This window comes from Hippocampus guttulatus, chromosome 9 (genome assembly GCF_054856545.1).
Source record: "Hippocampus guttulatus isolate MCC_2025c chromosome 9, RoL_Hgut_1.0, whole genome shotgun sequence".
Classification (NCBI taxonomy): Eukaryota; Metazoa; Chordata; class Actinopteri; order Syngnathiformes; family Syngnathidae; genus Hippocampus; species Hippocampus guttulatus.
In genome coordinates, this window is record NC_141269.1 from 18,095,985 (window position 1) to 18,110,910 (window position 14,926).

Below are 14,926 nucleotides of genomic sequence, written 5' to 3' on the forward strand. Positions count from 1 at the left end.
GACGGACGGGTGAGAAATAAGCATGTATGGACACAATAAAAATCTGTTATTTGCCATTGTAAATGACAGACATCAATGCAAAATGGACACAATTTCACTTGTCTGCAATCAAGCGAGAAAACAACAACAATTTACAACTATTACAATCACTTCATTCCAATTTCAACAGGATGGTAAATATTTATTTATTTATTTGCATGGGGGTTCAACTGGGTGACTGATTACCCCTTGAGAATGTCCCAGGAATTGCCCATTGTGGTCTCCAGTTCACTAAGATTTTTGGGTTTTGCAAGGTATGGCTGATTAATCTTGAGTGCATCAGTAGCTATCTTTTCATTTGGTAAGTTCTTTTTCACAACAGAGGTACTGACATTTGAAAAGTTTCCTTGTTGTGGTGATATTTCTATATTACTGTAATAAACACCGGAAACCACCAGGAGTTGGTCTTCCATCTTTAAGTGCCTGCAAGAATGAAGAGAGACTGCTCAGAGTAAATGAGCTGAATGCAATATGTAAGGCCTCCTTACTGAAACCGCATCTGTAAAATTTTATTTAAACATGAGGAGCTTTGTGGTCAAAACACACAATTGTGTAGAAGTACACTGATTACACACCGAGTTGTGTATGGTATGTGACGAATACAGTACATAAAGTTGGTCATGTCTCCGCATGTACTGTACATAAGATTCCACTCTCCTTGTAATGACTATCTTGGTCACCCGAGTTCCTCGACAGTGTCGAAACTCATTGTCGTCGCGGGCCAATTTGGAGTTACATCTTCCCTCAGAGGGCCGTTATGACAGTGAAACCACAAAATTATTACTTGTACACAACAAATGAATAGCTTCTTAGTTTTAAAATCAGTCAAGTCAAATATAACTCCTGATTCATTCATTCATGGACTGAGAAAAGTATCTGGATGTATTTGCATACAAAAAAAAAATCCTCATGTTTCATACTTGTCAGATTTAATTAATAGCGTAAAAAAGAAATGCTTTCTTACAGAGTCCAACGTGGGACCTTTTTATAGAGACACTACGACTAATTACTAGGCTACGTAATAAACAACTTGATAAGCTTTAATAGATGTGGATAATGGGTCTCGTGTTACAATGTCCATCACGCGAAATGGAAAACCACCCCCCCAAAAACACCACCAACAGCCTTTTGTCGCCCTGTTTTTTTTTCCTGTACAAAAAGCTTGCCTCTCTTCTCAATAGGTTCTTAAGACTGGATTTAGCAACTTCCCAGAGCCCCAATGTGAACAAGGTACCAGGAAGCACCAACAAATGAAAAAAGGGTCACCATGTGCAACTCAGAAAGCTCAAAAGACAAGAGGTGTCCTACTTTTACTGATGCAGTCAAAAGAAAAAAAAAACAAATGTGGAAGGATAAGGCTAAAAGGGGCAGTCCATAGCAGACAAGTAAATAGATTCTTCGTTGTCTAATGCACCACTTCTAAAACAGGCTCATGGCAACAGGCCTGCCGTTCTACTTCAAAGACACCGTAAAGTGTTTTCAAAGATTTGTTTCGAAATTCATTTTCCATGTTTGAAGATAAGTGCCAAAATTATGCAAATAAGAACTATTTAACATTATATGGTGTTCAACTATTTTACTCCATTTTTGACTGCATTTTTTTTAAAACTATATGCTTGTGATTATAATTAATTTCTCATCGGTCGTTTATTTTATGTTTTTCAAAAAGTCAATATTGTTAAATTTGCATCAATGACGATAATAGCTTTCTGTTCTCTTCACGTTCACTCAATGTCCAACGCATAACAGTTGTGGTTATTTTCGTGCTCGATAACTAAAGTTGAGTGCCTCCAAGATGAAGTAGTGCAAGTCTACTCACAGGTGGACGTGCATGCACTGTCAAACTGCGAATGGCTCATTAAATCAGACCCGCATCCTTTGATCGTGTCGCAGTTACTTAGATAAGTGGAGTAATTAGAAAGGTAATACGTTATTGGTGGTGAGTTGACATAAATCCAGACAGCAAGTACAGTGTCAGTATGGTGTCAATGCTGTCGCTCCGCATTAGCTAAGCAACCGGATGTGAGAATGCTTTTAAAGCTCGACTGCGAACTGCGTGGGAGCAGTGGATGAGAAAAGGCGAACACACGTTCACCAAGATGGGATGTTGGATTTATTACTTTTAGTAATCATACATTCGCATATTATTCGATTGATTCTCGCAAAGACAATTTATGATCGCAAAGAAGAATGCTTCTGCCTGTCATGATAATTTGATTTTGCTTGCAAAGAAGAACGCTTATGCTTGCAATCATTAGTTGTCTTTGCCTGCAATGAAGAACGCTTATGCTTTCAATAAAGATATATCCTTTATTATTTACTCACATCTATAATCATTATATATTCTTCATTATGTACTCACTTGTATAATCAAGAATGCTCGGTGCACTGTGTGAAAGGTTAGGGACGCAACCACCTTTCCGAGGACGTGGTTGGGAAGAGATAACTGTTAAGACTAAACAGTGAGCAAGGGTGAACAGTGAATGGAGACATCAACACCAGCTGCAACGTGATGTTTTTGTGACAATTGCACACATGTACGTAATTTGCACTCACATACACACACATAGTCAAACAAGTTCAGTGTGTTCAACAGCCCCCACCCTTTAGGTTGGACACACCTATGTAGTAGCTTTCCCAATAAATGAGGAGGGGAAGGGGGAGATCGTTAGGGTTACGTGCGGAGAACTGAAACCGAACGCTTCTCCTCGTTCCCTCCTGGTACCAGAATCGAGTCTCCTGTCTCCTCCTTTTGTTTATTCCTGAGTGTCAAATTGGATAAACCTGACATGGGAAGACAACGCCGAGCCACATACGCTACTATCTGCCAGTGGGCTGGGCTGATATACCAATCTCAACCGTGGTCCGAGCTTTCAGGAAGGCAGGAATTCTCACTGAACTGCCAGACATCAGCAGCGACACCGACTCTGATCATGGGGACTTTGACGAGGCGGAGCAGGGCATGTTGGATGCCGAATTCGCTCAGCTGTTCAATTCGGACACGGCGGAAGAAGGATTCGAGGGATTCCCTGATGATGAATGAACTAAAAAAGTACATGCTTCTTTTGTGTGTTTACAACTGAACAAGGCTGGGCATGGTGTGAATATGGATATTTGAACAACGTTGAGTTATTGTTATTGCTTTGCACTATTTCGAGCGATATTGTGCTTGCACTTTCATTTGATTTACCGTCACGATATCAGACTGTTTCCACTACGTGATAAAATGTTGCACCAACTGTTGTAACTTGCTGTTGGTTAAGTGAACGGTGTAGCTGCTTTATTAAATAAGTTTTACTGACATCTCATCGTTATGTTGGAATTTCTTTTAGTGTAGCTCCATCTAGTGGATGCATTGTAGATTGCGCCCAATGTATTAAAAAAATTACAAAATAGGCCATTCATTGAAGGTGCGCTTCATAATCCAGTGCGCCTTTAGTGTGGAAAATATGGTTAAAAAAACACGTGACAGGCAGTTTGACTGTCAGCGTACAAGTGGTCTTTTTTTAGAGGTTAGGTTTTTAGACTGTGAACAAGTGAACTTGATGTTCAACTCCATGTTAAGTCTTTGCTATTCAAGTATTTTATTCACTTTTAAATTGTTTTAACATTGAAAACCCACTACAGCCACCGACCCATGACATATCTACAGTATGTCATTTTCTTTTTTCTGCACCATTGTGTGCAGAAGGGTCTGACAGCCTCTGACAAAGGAACAGACTTGTCTGCATTGTAAATAATTAAAGATTTGTCCAGCAGGTGGCGGCATTTGTTATGGGAACAGCTGCAGAACAAGTAGAAGTAGAATTGGGGAGGGATGCATGGGAGGAGTTGTGGAGTAGCGTAGTCGGGTGGAGTCGTGTGTAGTTCGTAGTGTGTGCATTTGAACCAAATGGAGAAATCAAAACAATTAACTCGTGGGGATTGCTTTTGGGGATGAAAATGATCCACCACGATGAGGGAGAGGAGTTTCTCAAGGCAGCAGGATGCTTACGTCCACGCAAAAATAAGAAGCAGTCATCATAAGAGGCTGCGTGTGCATGAACATCGTCTGCCTCATGCAAACGCCACACCGCAGCGAAAGTGCCTTCGCAAAAGCAAGTGAAATAAAACCAGAATGCGCTTTAAGATATGTTGCGTGCCCTTGTACCAGAGCAATTGCGTCATTTTATATCATACACAAAATAAATATACATGCATAAATTGCAGGGTGAAGGACACACACACACGCACGAAATTGCAGTGTGGAGGGGACACACATGCACGCATGCCCACATGCATACGCGTACAGTGCACTTAACTCATGCTAGATAGACGTGAACACTCACTGAACTCATTGTTTCGCTTGTGTTCTTAGTTCATCAGTTCAATAGAATGCAGATCAATATTTAATAAACCTTTGGTGGGGTTGTTTATGTTGTTTTGTCGAAGGAAAGTCAAATCTAAATGTTGGAGATGTCACAAGATGGTTTTTTTTTCCTCCAGAAAATGATGAAACATAGCTATTTTCTGATGCGGATTGGTAAAGAACGGAGAAACATAGGAACAAACTTTGTTTCAGATGAAAAAAAAGAGTCTCAGCTTTCTTTTGGTAGGTTGCATGCTTATATCGCAATAGAACACAACAATCTGTGGGCCTTGCAAATCAGTTAAAACTCATTCACTCCCAAAGATGTTTTTAAACGTCATTTCAGACTTAGTCCAGAATTGGCTATTACTGAATTGAGTTAAAGTCCATTAAAATGGCGGGGATTGAGGGGTTTGCTCCGGTGAAAAATGCCTGGGATTCAATAATTAAGGTTGTGTTCATTCTTTTGGTGAGCAGGGATGGCGTGTATGACCTCAGCCCAAAACATGGTGACCATCCACATATCACACACAATCACATCAACCTGGCTCCTCCATGCAGAATGTGAAAGTTCCGCCTACAGACGCGCGCTGGCTCACATGCGCCCAACATGCTCATCCAATCAGAAATCTAACATTGCACTGTAGCCGCCCTTTAACTGAGACAAGCAGCGGTTACTGTAAGCTGAAAATCTGTCCAAAGAATATCTTTCAGACGGCTGTCGAATACATTGCCACTGCAATTCTTCATCATCATCATCAAGACTAGAATTTCTGATGTGTGCTGTATGGATAGTATCTGCGTGCTTTACTGTAAGAGGTTTACTGTGCTATATTTTAACAGCACCACAATATTTGTAAGTGCTTAAAATGCTAATTAAGGTTTTTGGGATGTTAGTTTGTGACACATTTACGTCGCAAACTATCAATCTTAGCAATGCGTCATTGATTTTCTCTCATACCTCTCACAAGCCAATGAACTATTTTGTGTTTTTTTTCCCGTCAGCAGAAACAGCCTTATTTATCTTATTTAACTATAAGTCTTCATTTCACGTACATCCTATGATGCATCATTATTTGGAACACAATGTATAACCTTTGAGAAAAAAAAGTTTGAATTCTGCACAAAGTCTATCCCAAGCCTCCCAAAGTCAAGACTCAAGTGCTCTATATTGTTCTGATTACAACTATGGTCTTATTCCAATCCAGGCTGTAAAAATTGCTTAGGAACGTTGACACCATTCCTTTGTTTCAGTTTAATTTCCCTTCTGATACACAGCTCCCTTTGCTATAAAACTCTGCCCATGAAACTGCTTCACTAAACCCTTAACTTTGTCTCATGGACACCTCACTCTTCAACCTAAAGAAACATTTGCATCTGTTTTTGCCCACCACTCTCCTCTCCTGTTCCGGTGATGGCTCGTGCATATTAATGGGGCAGCAGCAGCAGCAAAATCAGCAGAAGCTGTGCAGTCTACACGCTAGTACTTGAGTTTACTTTACTTTCATTGGTTCCTCCTGAGTTGAACAGCGTGAACCCCGCAGCGTCACTCACGGGGTGGCTCTGCCCCAATAAAACCTCAGTAGGGCAGCATGTTTCCAATTAAACGATGACGACGCGCGATGAAACCGCAATTTGAGGTAAAGACGGCGGTGGCTAATGGAGGTCTAGGGCCCTAATTAGTAATGACTAAATCCTCTTTATCAGTCTATATTAGTATTCAGAGAGTGGAGTTCAGCCAGATCGTCACATGTACTATAAATCATCTCTCACCTTCAGATGACCCGAACAGCTTTGTCAAACTACACGACAGACGACCAGATAAGATTGTTCTGTGTCTTGGACCGAACGAGATGTCACACTTCAAGTCTGTCAAAGACCTGACCCTGCACAGTCGTTGTGTGCTTCCGTCAAGATTCAGTGTATAGCTTTTTAAAAGTGCATTGGTAGACAGTAAAAAGCGGTGTTCACACTACCCCAGTAGAGCGGTCACACGTGCAAAAGTTACTGTACACTGGTGTAGCCCCTGAAAACAGCTTACTCCGGAGCAAATTTAACCCACTTCAGGGAGGTGGTTTTAAAATTTGCTCCGGAGCAAATGCTCGTTTGCGGGGCAGCGCCGATGTAAAATGGTACGTGTGAACGCGACAATTTGCTCCGGAGCAAATGCTTGTTTGTTTGTAGCAGGAGAAGAGTTGATTACATACGGCGAGAATGCGTTGCTTTCGTGCTCAGTTGTACTTCCGCCATGTGTTTGTTTAATAACGACACAAGACATGATGGCTGGCAATAACAGTAGCAAGCGGCACCTTGCCTCTTGGGTTATACCATCTCAACTAGAATGGGGGGGAGGATAGTCCCCAAACATCATCTTTCCTTTTGTAGGAGACTGGACTGTCTCGGAGTTGTTTGTGTAGTTTGTTCCTTTGTTGTGTGTTCACAACCCCCCCACCCCCCCAGATAATTTATTTTGTGATTTCCTCTCTTGATTTTCTGTTTGGCGCATTATATGTTTGCTTTTCTGAGTGTCATTGAAGTCATCGTTGGTTTACGTTTTCGGGAACGGTCATTGAACGCCTCTCGAGCAGAAGGCACGGAGACCGAGAAGGAGAAGGATGTGCCAGTACAGCAGTTGCATGAGTTGTGTATGTTTTAAGAAGAACCAACACGCCAGCTCTTTGTTTTCTATCGCTTTGCACCGCTGCAGAAACTGCTGTGTGACCGCACGTGGGGCTGCACCGGTGCTACGCCGGAGTTAACACGCTCAGCGGCTTTGTACGTGTGACCGCTCCACAAAATTTGCTCTGGTGTAAAATATATCGCAACAAAATACATCGGTGTAGCACCGGAGCAAATGTGTGCTGTGTGAACACCCCTAAAGTGACCTTGAGCAGTTTTGGTTCTGAGGTCCTTGAACAATGGGGGGGGGAAAAAAGCAAAATTGCAATTTGTTTGTATGACAGGTTGGTTATGTTCTGTTTCATGTTGAATGAAGGAAGAGGATTAGATGGCCAGGACTGTACCGTTTGCCGTTTACCGTCCATTATGGCACACTCAAAGAAAACGCGGGAAAATTTAGTTTGCATTGTTCTCAGCATTTATGCCACCCATCCACATAACATGGCAGTTTTGTGTAGTTTATTGCTAATACTTGTAACATAACAGTGAGTCCATCCTGTGATTGGCAGACATAGTAAGAATGCCTAGTTTGCATGTATTGGAAAAGAATACAATTATTCTTTTTGTTCTCTTTCATGTGTCTTTCTCATCCAAGGTGAGTGTGACTGAGCAGCGCCTACCACGCGAATGATATGTGGCGTGGGAGAGCAAAATCTAATCAAGCTTGTGATGGTTTATTTTGACACTTTTCAACTAGGAAATGTGGCGCGGGGGTGGGGGGTGGGGGGGGGGGGGTTGGAGAAAAGAAGTATTAGACTCACCGCCTTGTTTACTTCTGTCCAGATAGATGGAAACCCTCCTGGCTAGACCTGTGAGCAGGGAGAGCAGATCGAAGGCAGGGAAGGGGGGGCAGGTATGCGACAAAGCAAGCAACAAATTAGCATGGACCCTTTGTGTATGCACACAGAAATAAACGCACTCACAAAGCGTTCTCTATTTGCATTCAAAGAGCAGAGGAATGAACAAGGCTTCTGTGTCCCACCGGAGATGCCGAAGATTAACACACCAGCCTCCAAATAGGCTGAAAGAGAACAAACTAAGCTGCGACTACTTTGTTGAAAAGGTGATATGTGGGTCTTTAGCCTTGAAACCTATCAGACACGTAAGTGCAAAGTTTTTACCACAGAGCTAACGGCTGGCAAGGTAGGGAGGCGGCTGCCGCTTGTGTCTGAGTAAGACTGGTAGCGAGAAAAAAAACAAACAAATCTGAGGCAGTATTAAAAATGACCACAACACTGCCAATAGAAGAAAATATAATTACATAACTCTTACAAGATTGTGGAGGTGTATGATTATAGGGAACAGGCAGCCTTATTCGGACTCTCAAAAAAGGCGATGTGAAAGAATATTACAAAGCAAAAAATAAGCACCACGACAACAAGCGCAACAGCAAGAGCCATGGTTCAATAATAAAAAGAGGACAACGCAATGTTACGACAGGACAGGGATGAGATGAATGTGGACAGACTAATGAGTGTGCTTGTGTGTGTCAGAGTCCGTTTTTGGCAGCACTTGTGTAGTATTAATCAGGTTTGCATTATTAAATTTCGTGAAGTGATGCTCACCACACACACACGCACACACACACACGCACAAATCAAACACATGCAATTAATTGTCACAATCTAGCTGAGGGACCAAGAAAAGGTAACAACTCTCAAGCTGATGAATGATGCGTCACTCTTGAGGTAAACTTGAGAGCTTTGAATGTTAAAATTAACTCAACTGGACACCGATTGCGGGGCCAACATAGACTTTGCCTTGAATTGCACATGCAGAAGGATAACAAGCACTCCGGGAGTTTTCGAGAAAACAAGGCACACTGCGAGAGGACAAGTCTCACAGGGCAATTTGTGTCACAAGGATCTCTCTCTCTCACACACACGCACGCACGCACACGCACACGCACACACACACACACACACACACACACACACACACACACACACACACACACACACACACACACACAGGCACTGTGATGCTAGTTGTTAGCGTGTCGCCTTGCAGCCTTGTGGCTCTGTAATGGCAGCAACACATATGTGCACACAGTGAGAGGGCTCACACCTCTGCGCAGAAAACCAATCAGCCAGTGAGTCAGCCAGTCACTTGCTCGTCGCTACCACTTAGTCAAATGGCCCCCTTATGGAAAACGCGTTCCATCGACCTAGCTGCCATCGCAGGCTCATCTAAATGTGACCATTTAAAGAATGTATATGTCGCAGGTTTCATTTAATGTATTTGAGATAATCTGATAAAACTGCCAATATTCATTCATCTGGTTGCCGTAGTATTAAAAAAAAAGAGGAACTTGCGCTAACATCAACCTAAATGTTGGTGTGGAGAGAAAAAACAGGGAAAGACTAACTCAGAAGTTGGCTAGTCGCCTCTGCAATTTGCACTGTGGGAGTCGAGCCTGCTGCAAATAATTGCAAATGCCTCAGCTTCAAACTTCTAGAGGTGTGTCAGCACACAAGTTAAACATGACAGCAAATACCCCCCCCCCCCCCCCCCCGGCAAATACTGCGTGCTACCGAAGCAGAAGGATAAAGGGTTACAGTCATTAAAGTGATGAAAAAGAACCAAAAAACAACAACAAAAGGGGAATAAAACTGACAGTTGAACAAGCGTGTCGACTTTGTCAGTTACGACTGATGAATTATTCATTGACATGTGTCACTGGCAATGACAGCTGCCACCGAGAGAGCAACTCAAGAGTTACATCACTAATAGAACTGACTATTGATATGTCCTGAATCCCAAAACCTTCAACCTAAAGTGTATATGGAAAAGCCATTCATATAGGTTCAATCTATTTTTTTTAAAGAAATATTATCCAAAACCACAATAATTGAATTCCAACTTAAATGCCAACAATGGTTTTCTGATATCCTGTCAATATTCCAACTAACGAAAAAATCCTTCTGTAGCGGTTGAACTTTATTTGAGGTGAACCAATCAATTTAAACGATGGGAATGTGTGGAACGAAAATTTAAGATGGCTTTGAATGTTATTGTTCCGTTCTGTCAACAGCCGCATCTTCAATTTTTGCCGTAACCGCCCCGCGAGGGCGTCCAGCGTGAATTTGAAATAGTGCTTTTGCGTCTTTGTAGCTCTGTGTGGTGTTCGAAGGCTGCGAATATATATACCGGTACATACAGTTAGTGTGTGTGTGCGTGCGCGCACGCTTTGGCTGCGTGTCTATGGAAGAGAGCAGAAAGATGAGCAGACAGCTAAGTAATGTTGACGGGGCTTGTCAGGGACCCATTCGGTGCGCGTTAAGGAGACCACCTCCCTTGTCATCCTTTTACCATCTGGTCAAACACTACAACCCAGAAATGACATTGCGGTTGCTCCGGGTTGTTCGAGCTGCCGCTGTGACTGAACGGCGTTTGGCTCATCGCGCAGGGCCAGGTCTGTTTTACAGCCCTATGAAATGCAATACTTGCTGTGGTCATGGTTAATAAGCGTTTGCAGTTAAATGTCAACAGCTGCTCGGCATGAGTTTGGTCAAGTGGATCCTATTTTTCGTGCACTGGGAAAGAAAATATCTGCACATTTCCTAATTTTTAGCGTATGGATAAAGTTGAGACATTTACGGGACAGGTGATCACGTTCTTTTCACAGTCGTTTGTACGGTCCGGGGGTCCGTTGAAGTGTTGACAATTCTTATGCAAATGTTGCAAATGAAGTGATTCGTACTTTTTTCATAAGCTGATCTTTAGTTTCTTCAGATTCTTCAGGTCCAAATGTCTGTGACTCAAAAGCCCTGTGCCTTTATCTATAACTACTGCAATAGGCCCTGATTAAATTGAAGCAACCTGGACATTTTTCTTCAGAAATCAGATCATTTGCAAAACGAAAATTCCTTTCATATAAAGATTTCCTGAAAGTACAAACAGGGGGGAACATATTTATGGTTAGACTTAACTGATGTTGCCCACTTGACATCAAATTGCACGTGGCCCTTGAACTACAGTTCGCGGACAGCCCTACCCTAAAAGTTTCCATTTTGTTATTCTGTTGAATTGTTGATGTTGTAGTTCATATTAAAAGTAAGAAAAAAAATTCGGAACTGCTTCATCTTGGCCACACTTGTTGACCACACAAAAGATGCCATTTCAAGAAGGTTGTGTCGATTTTGTTTTTATATATTACTGCATTTGGCAGCAACAAACACTTTGTCGGAAAGGCAAGTAAAACAATTCTTCATTTACTTTCAACTTCAACTTTAAACATTTGGCTAATTTTTCTGGGCTCATTGTTGACACCGATATACCAATACACTTATCTTCATTACCTAAAAATGTCATGTAAAAAGTATTTTGTTTCCCCTACTTTGGCTCCCATATTTCATTACATTAGCATTGCAGAATTTTTAGTGACATTGGTCAGTCTGATCATGCGACAGCACTGCAAACTACACCCACAATAAACAATTATCTAAAAGGGATGAACGTCGCTTCGCCATTATGATTTTTCTTAAATCGTTACTTTTCAAGAGACAATAGAATCTCTCGAAATGTTCTGAAATCCTCTGTCGTACCGAGCAAAATAATGTTGGCTGGAGGTGATCTGCTCGAAGTATCAATTTCCCAGGGTTATAGCCGAGGCCGACCGGACGGTGCCAATGTAAGTAGAGCACTCCATTTTGCCTGATTTTTCTTCAAGGCATTATTAAGCAGATTTAAAACGTGTCTTTATGCAGGAATTCCACAAGGCCAAAAGAATTCTTAACGATCAATCCAGAGTTGCCAGATTGGTGCTTACACACACTGACTAATGGTGAACACCCACACAATGTTACAATGCTCGCAGGACAGGGTTCCCCCGTTCAGGTTTCCCGACAGGCATTTCCATTCCATTTGAAATGACCAACTTCACAATGTTCCCGATGCGGTCCAAAGATGCTCCAGTCCATAAATGACTTGCATCTGCTCTTAAGAGTCCCAACTAAAACCACTGGTTCCGCTATCATGATTGCGTTATGTTACTACGAGAGTTTCGGTAAATTAATTAACTTATTTTATGCCATATAAGGCGGACCTAAAAAAAGCACTCCATTTTCTCAAAAGCCGACAGTGCGCCTTATAATCTGATGCGCCTTACTGTTACAGTCTCTTTATATCTATATCAGAGCTCACAAGTGCTTTGTGAGCTCTGCGCAGTTATTGCCAAATGAAAATAATACCACAAGCATAGTTAACTACTGACTAAACGAAAGAAGAAGGAGACAAGCAAGACTTCAAAGGATATTTAGCCCCTTGGAGATGTGAGCCCAGGATGTTTGTGTGCCTTATTGTTGAATCAATTACCTCCGTAACTTTTGCCTTTCATTTATTGTTTTGTAATGCCATTTGTAGTGTATAAGCTGGTTTGTATTGTATTCCCTTTAGCATAGCACCATCTAGTGGATGCATAGTGCAACCACTATTGTAGCTTTTATTCTATGTGCCTTATAATGCAGTGTGCCCTATATATGAAAATAGTTTTTAAATAGGCCATTCATTGAAGGTGCACCTGATAATCCGAAGCGCCTTATAGTGCAGAAAATGTTTTATCTATTTTTAACTATTTACAGTCTTAAAAACCTACTTATCATGCGTTCACATTTTGTAAGACCCTTGACAGATTGATTGAAGACATCTCAATGCCAATTCAAGCCTTCTTTTCAGATTCATGGATTCAATTCCTTTACGATTTTTTCTGCGGGAACCCTGCAGTAGTCAAATATTTCTACTATACTACCGTATTTTCCGGACTATAAGTCGCTCCTTAGTATAAGTCGCACCAGCCATAAAATGCATAATAAAGAACAAAAAAAAAAACCATACATAAGTCGTACTGGAGTATAAGTCGCATTTTGGGGGGAAATTTACGTGATAAAATCCAACCCCAAGAACAGACCTGTCATCTAGAAAGGCAATTAAAAAAAAAATCAAATAGAAAACAACACGCTGAATAAGTGTACAATATGCTAACGTTACATGACGCATAAACTGAGAACGTGCCTGGTATGTTCAAGCAACATATTAAGTGAGTATCAGTGAGAATTCTGACTTTAATCTCAGAATTCTCACTTTAAAGTCAGAATTCCGAGATTAAAGTGAGAATCTTGCCAACCTTATTTTTTCTTTCTTCATTGGCCCTAATCCTCTTCCGTAAAGTCGCACCCCCAGCCAAACTACAAAAAACTGCAACTTATTGTCCGGAAAACAGTATATAGGCATGTAGTTACCAGGATGGACAAAGTCACAACCCAAACTACTATGGGAGTGGTTAGTGGGAGGATAGTAAGATCAAAGAAAGTCTTTACTGTGAGCGCTGGTAGACGGCTGACCTCTGGTCGTAGGCAGCATATCAGAGAGACCCTGCCACGCGGTCACCATCTCCGGATTCTTCTGGTCAGCAAAGTTTTTCCAAACACGCAACGCTCCATCATCTAGAAAAAGAGAAAATGGAAATGTAAAGACTGAGAAGAGCAAAGTGGCAATGTGCCCCAAGGAAAGCGGTGAGGTCAAAAGGAGGCGCAGCAATCAATTTGGAAGTGTTACTTTTTTGACCGACACTGCAATAATTGGATAGAAATCTTGAATAGATTCTTTCAAAACAAGCACAACCTGTCCATGACCAAACAGGCTTCACTGGAACATCAAAAGGCGTTGCACAACCATCCTGTAAAAGGCTTTAAAAAAAATCTCGGAGAAAAACAAAATGCTGCAGAGCCGTGTCAACTCTCAGCTAAGACATAGAGGCAGACATAAAACATGTCGGCACGCACCTCCATGAAAGTTATGACTGCCCATAAAAGTCTCCACTTGATTTACATTTACTGCTTTGCTTTTACCTTTAAACTATAGATGTATATATATATTTTATAATTAATGTCCTCATTGAAATCCTTTCGTCGATCGCTGATGGAGTGCATGATCAATTTTGACAGGATGGCATTTGAGTCATTTATCTCTTGGCTTTGATCATACCTTCAGTGGGTGGAAAAGAAAGGCAGCCATTTGTTTCAAGTTCAGTTGAACTCTTTCGTGAAGAACAAACTGAAACAAGTGTAATGGAGATCGGATTTAGTTGTGCATGGAGGCTAAATGAATTATCCGCCTAATGAGAGATGATGAATACACACGAGCAGTGCGTGTCCTGTATGTTTTCTATTGTCGTGGCTCCAACAAATGAGGATCCAAATGAGCTGGTGGGAGGGAATCATTGAGCTGGGGGATTTTGTTCAGTCTTCAGCAGTAAATTGGGCTGGTAGACTTCCGTTTTCGAAGAAAATCACAATGAGACACTCGCGCATCCAACCAATTTCGGATATCTTGCCGGCCTAACAGACAGTCGAAAATTGTAAAACTCTTGACACCAATTCACTGAACACAAGTGCAGGGTCGGAACTCGATACAGTATATAATAGTGTACAACACAGGAGGCGGGAATTCTTGGTCAGAATGTATTAGAGCAAACCTGCAGATGTGCGACCTGGTTTGTTCAAAGACTGTTTATCAGAGGTGACTGTCTGTGAGACCTTAAGGTATCTGTGATTGGGTGTGTGAGTTGGGGGGTGGGGGTCAAAAAGTAGTCGATGATCAAATTCATTGACAACATAATCGAGTAACGGCTTTGAGCCGGTTTGATGGTTTTCAGGTAGTGGAGGTGGTTTCAGTCTCTCAACAGTAATTACTCTCTGACTTCTGTAGTTCTTTATGAGAGCAGACTGTTATCTTTTGTCAAAACAATGGAAATGTAAAGACTGAGAATCAAAACAAGACATTTGCAAAAATGTAGCAAAATCTGATTGTTTTATTAATCGATAGATTTGGTGATTCTAAAATTATTGGTAGTCTGACAGC

The 14,926-nt window shown here is 41.6% G+C and overlaps 1 protein-coding gene across 2 annotated transcripts in view; it reads right to left on the minus strand.

The window, feature by feature from the left end:
• Nucleotides 1–14,926, minus strand: part of rptor (regulatory associated protein of MTOR, complex 1) — a 163,999-nt gene that overhangs the window by 16,067 nt on the left and 133,006 nt on the right. The window contains exons 29-30 of one of the 2 annotated variants that reach the window (XM_086120522.1): nucleotides 13,384–13,509; nucleotides 7,828–7,875 (exon numbers count right to left, since the gene is read on the minus strand). In XM_086120522.1, the coding sequence (XP_085976648.1) occupies nucleotides 7,828–7,875; nucleotides 13,384–13,509 (174 nt within the window). The remainder of the gene's footprint in view (nucleotides 1–7,827; nucleotides 7,876–13,383; nucleotides 13,510–14,926) is intronic. The other variant, XM_086120521.1, reaches the window with a different exon arrangement.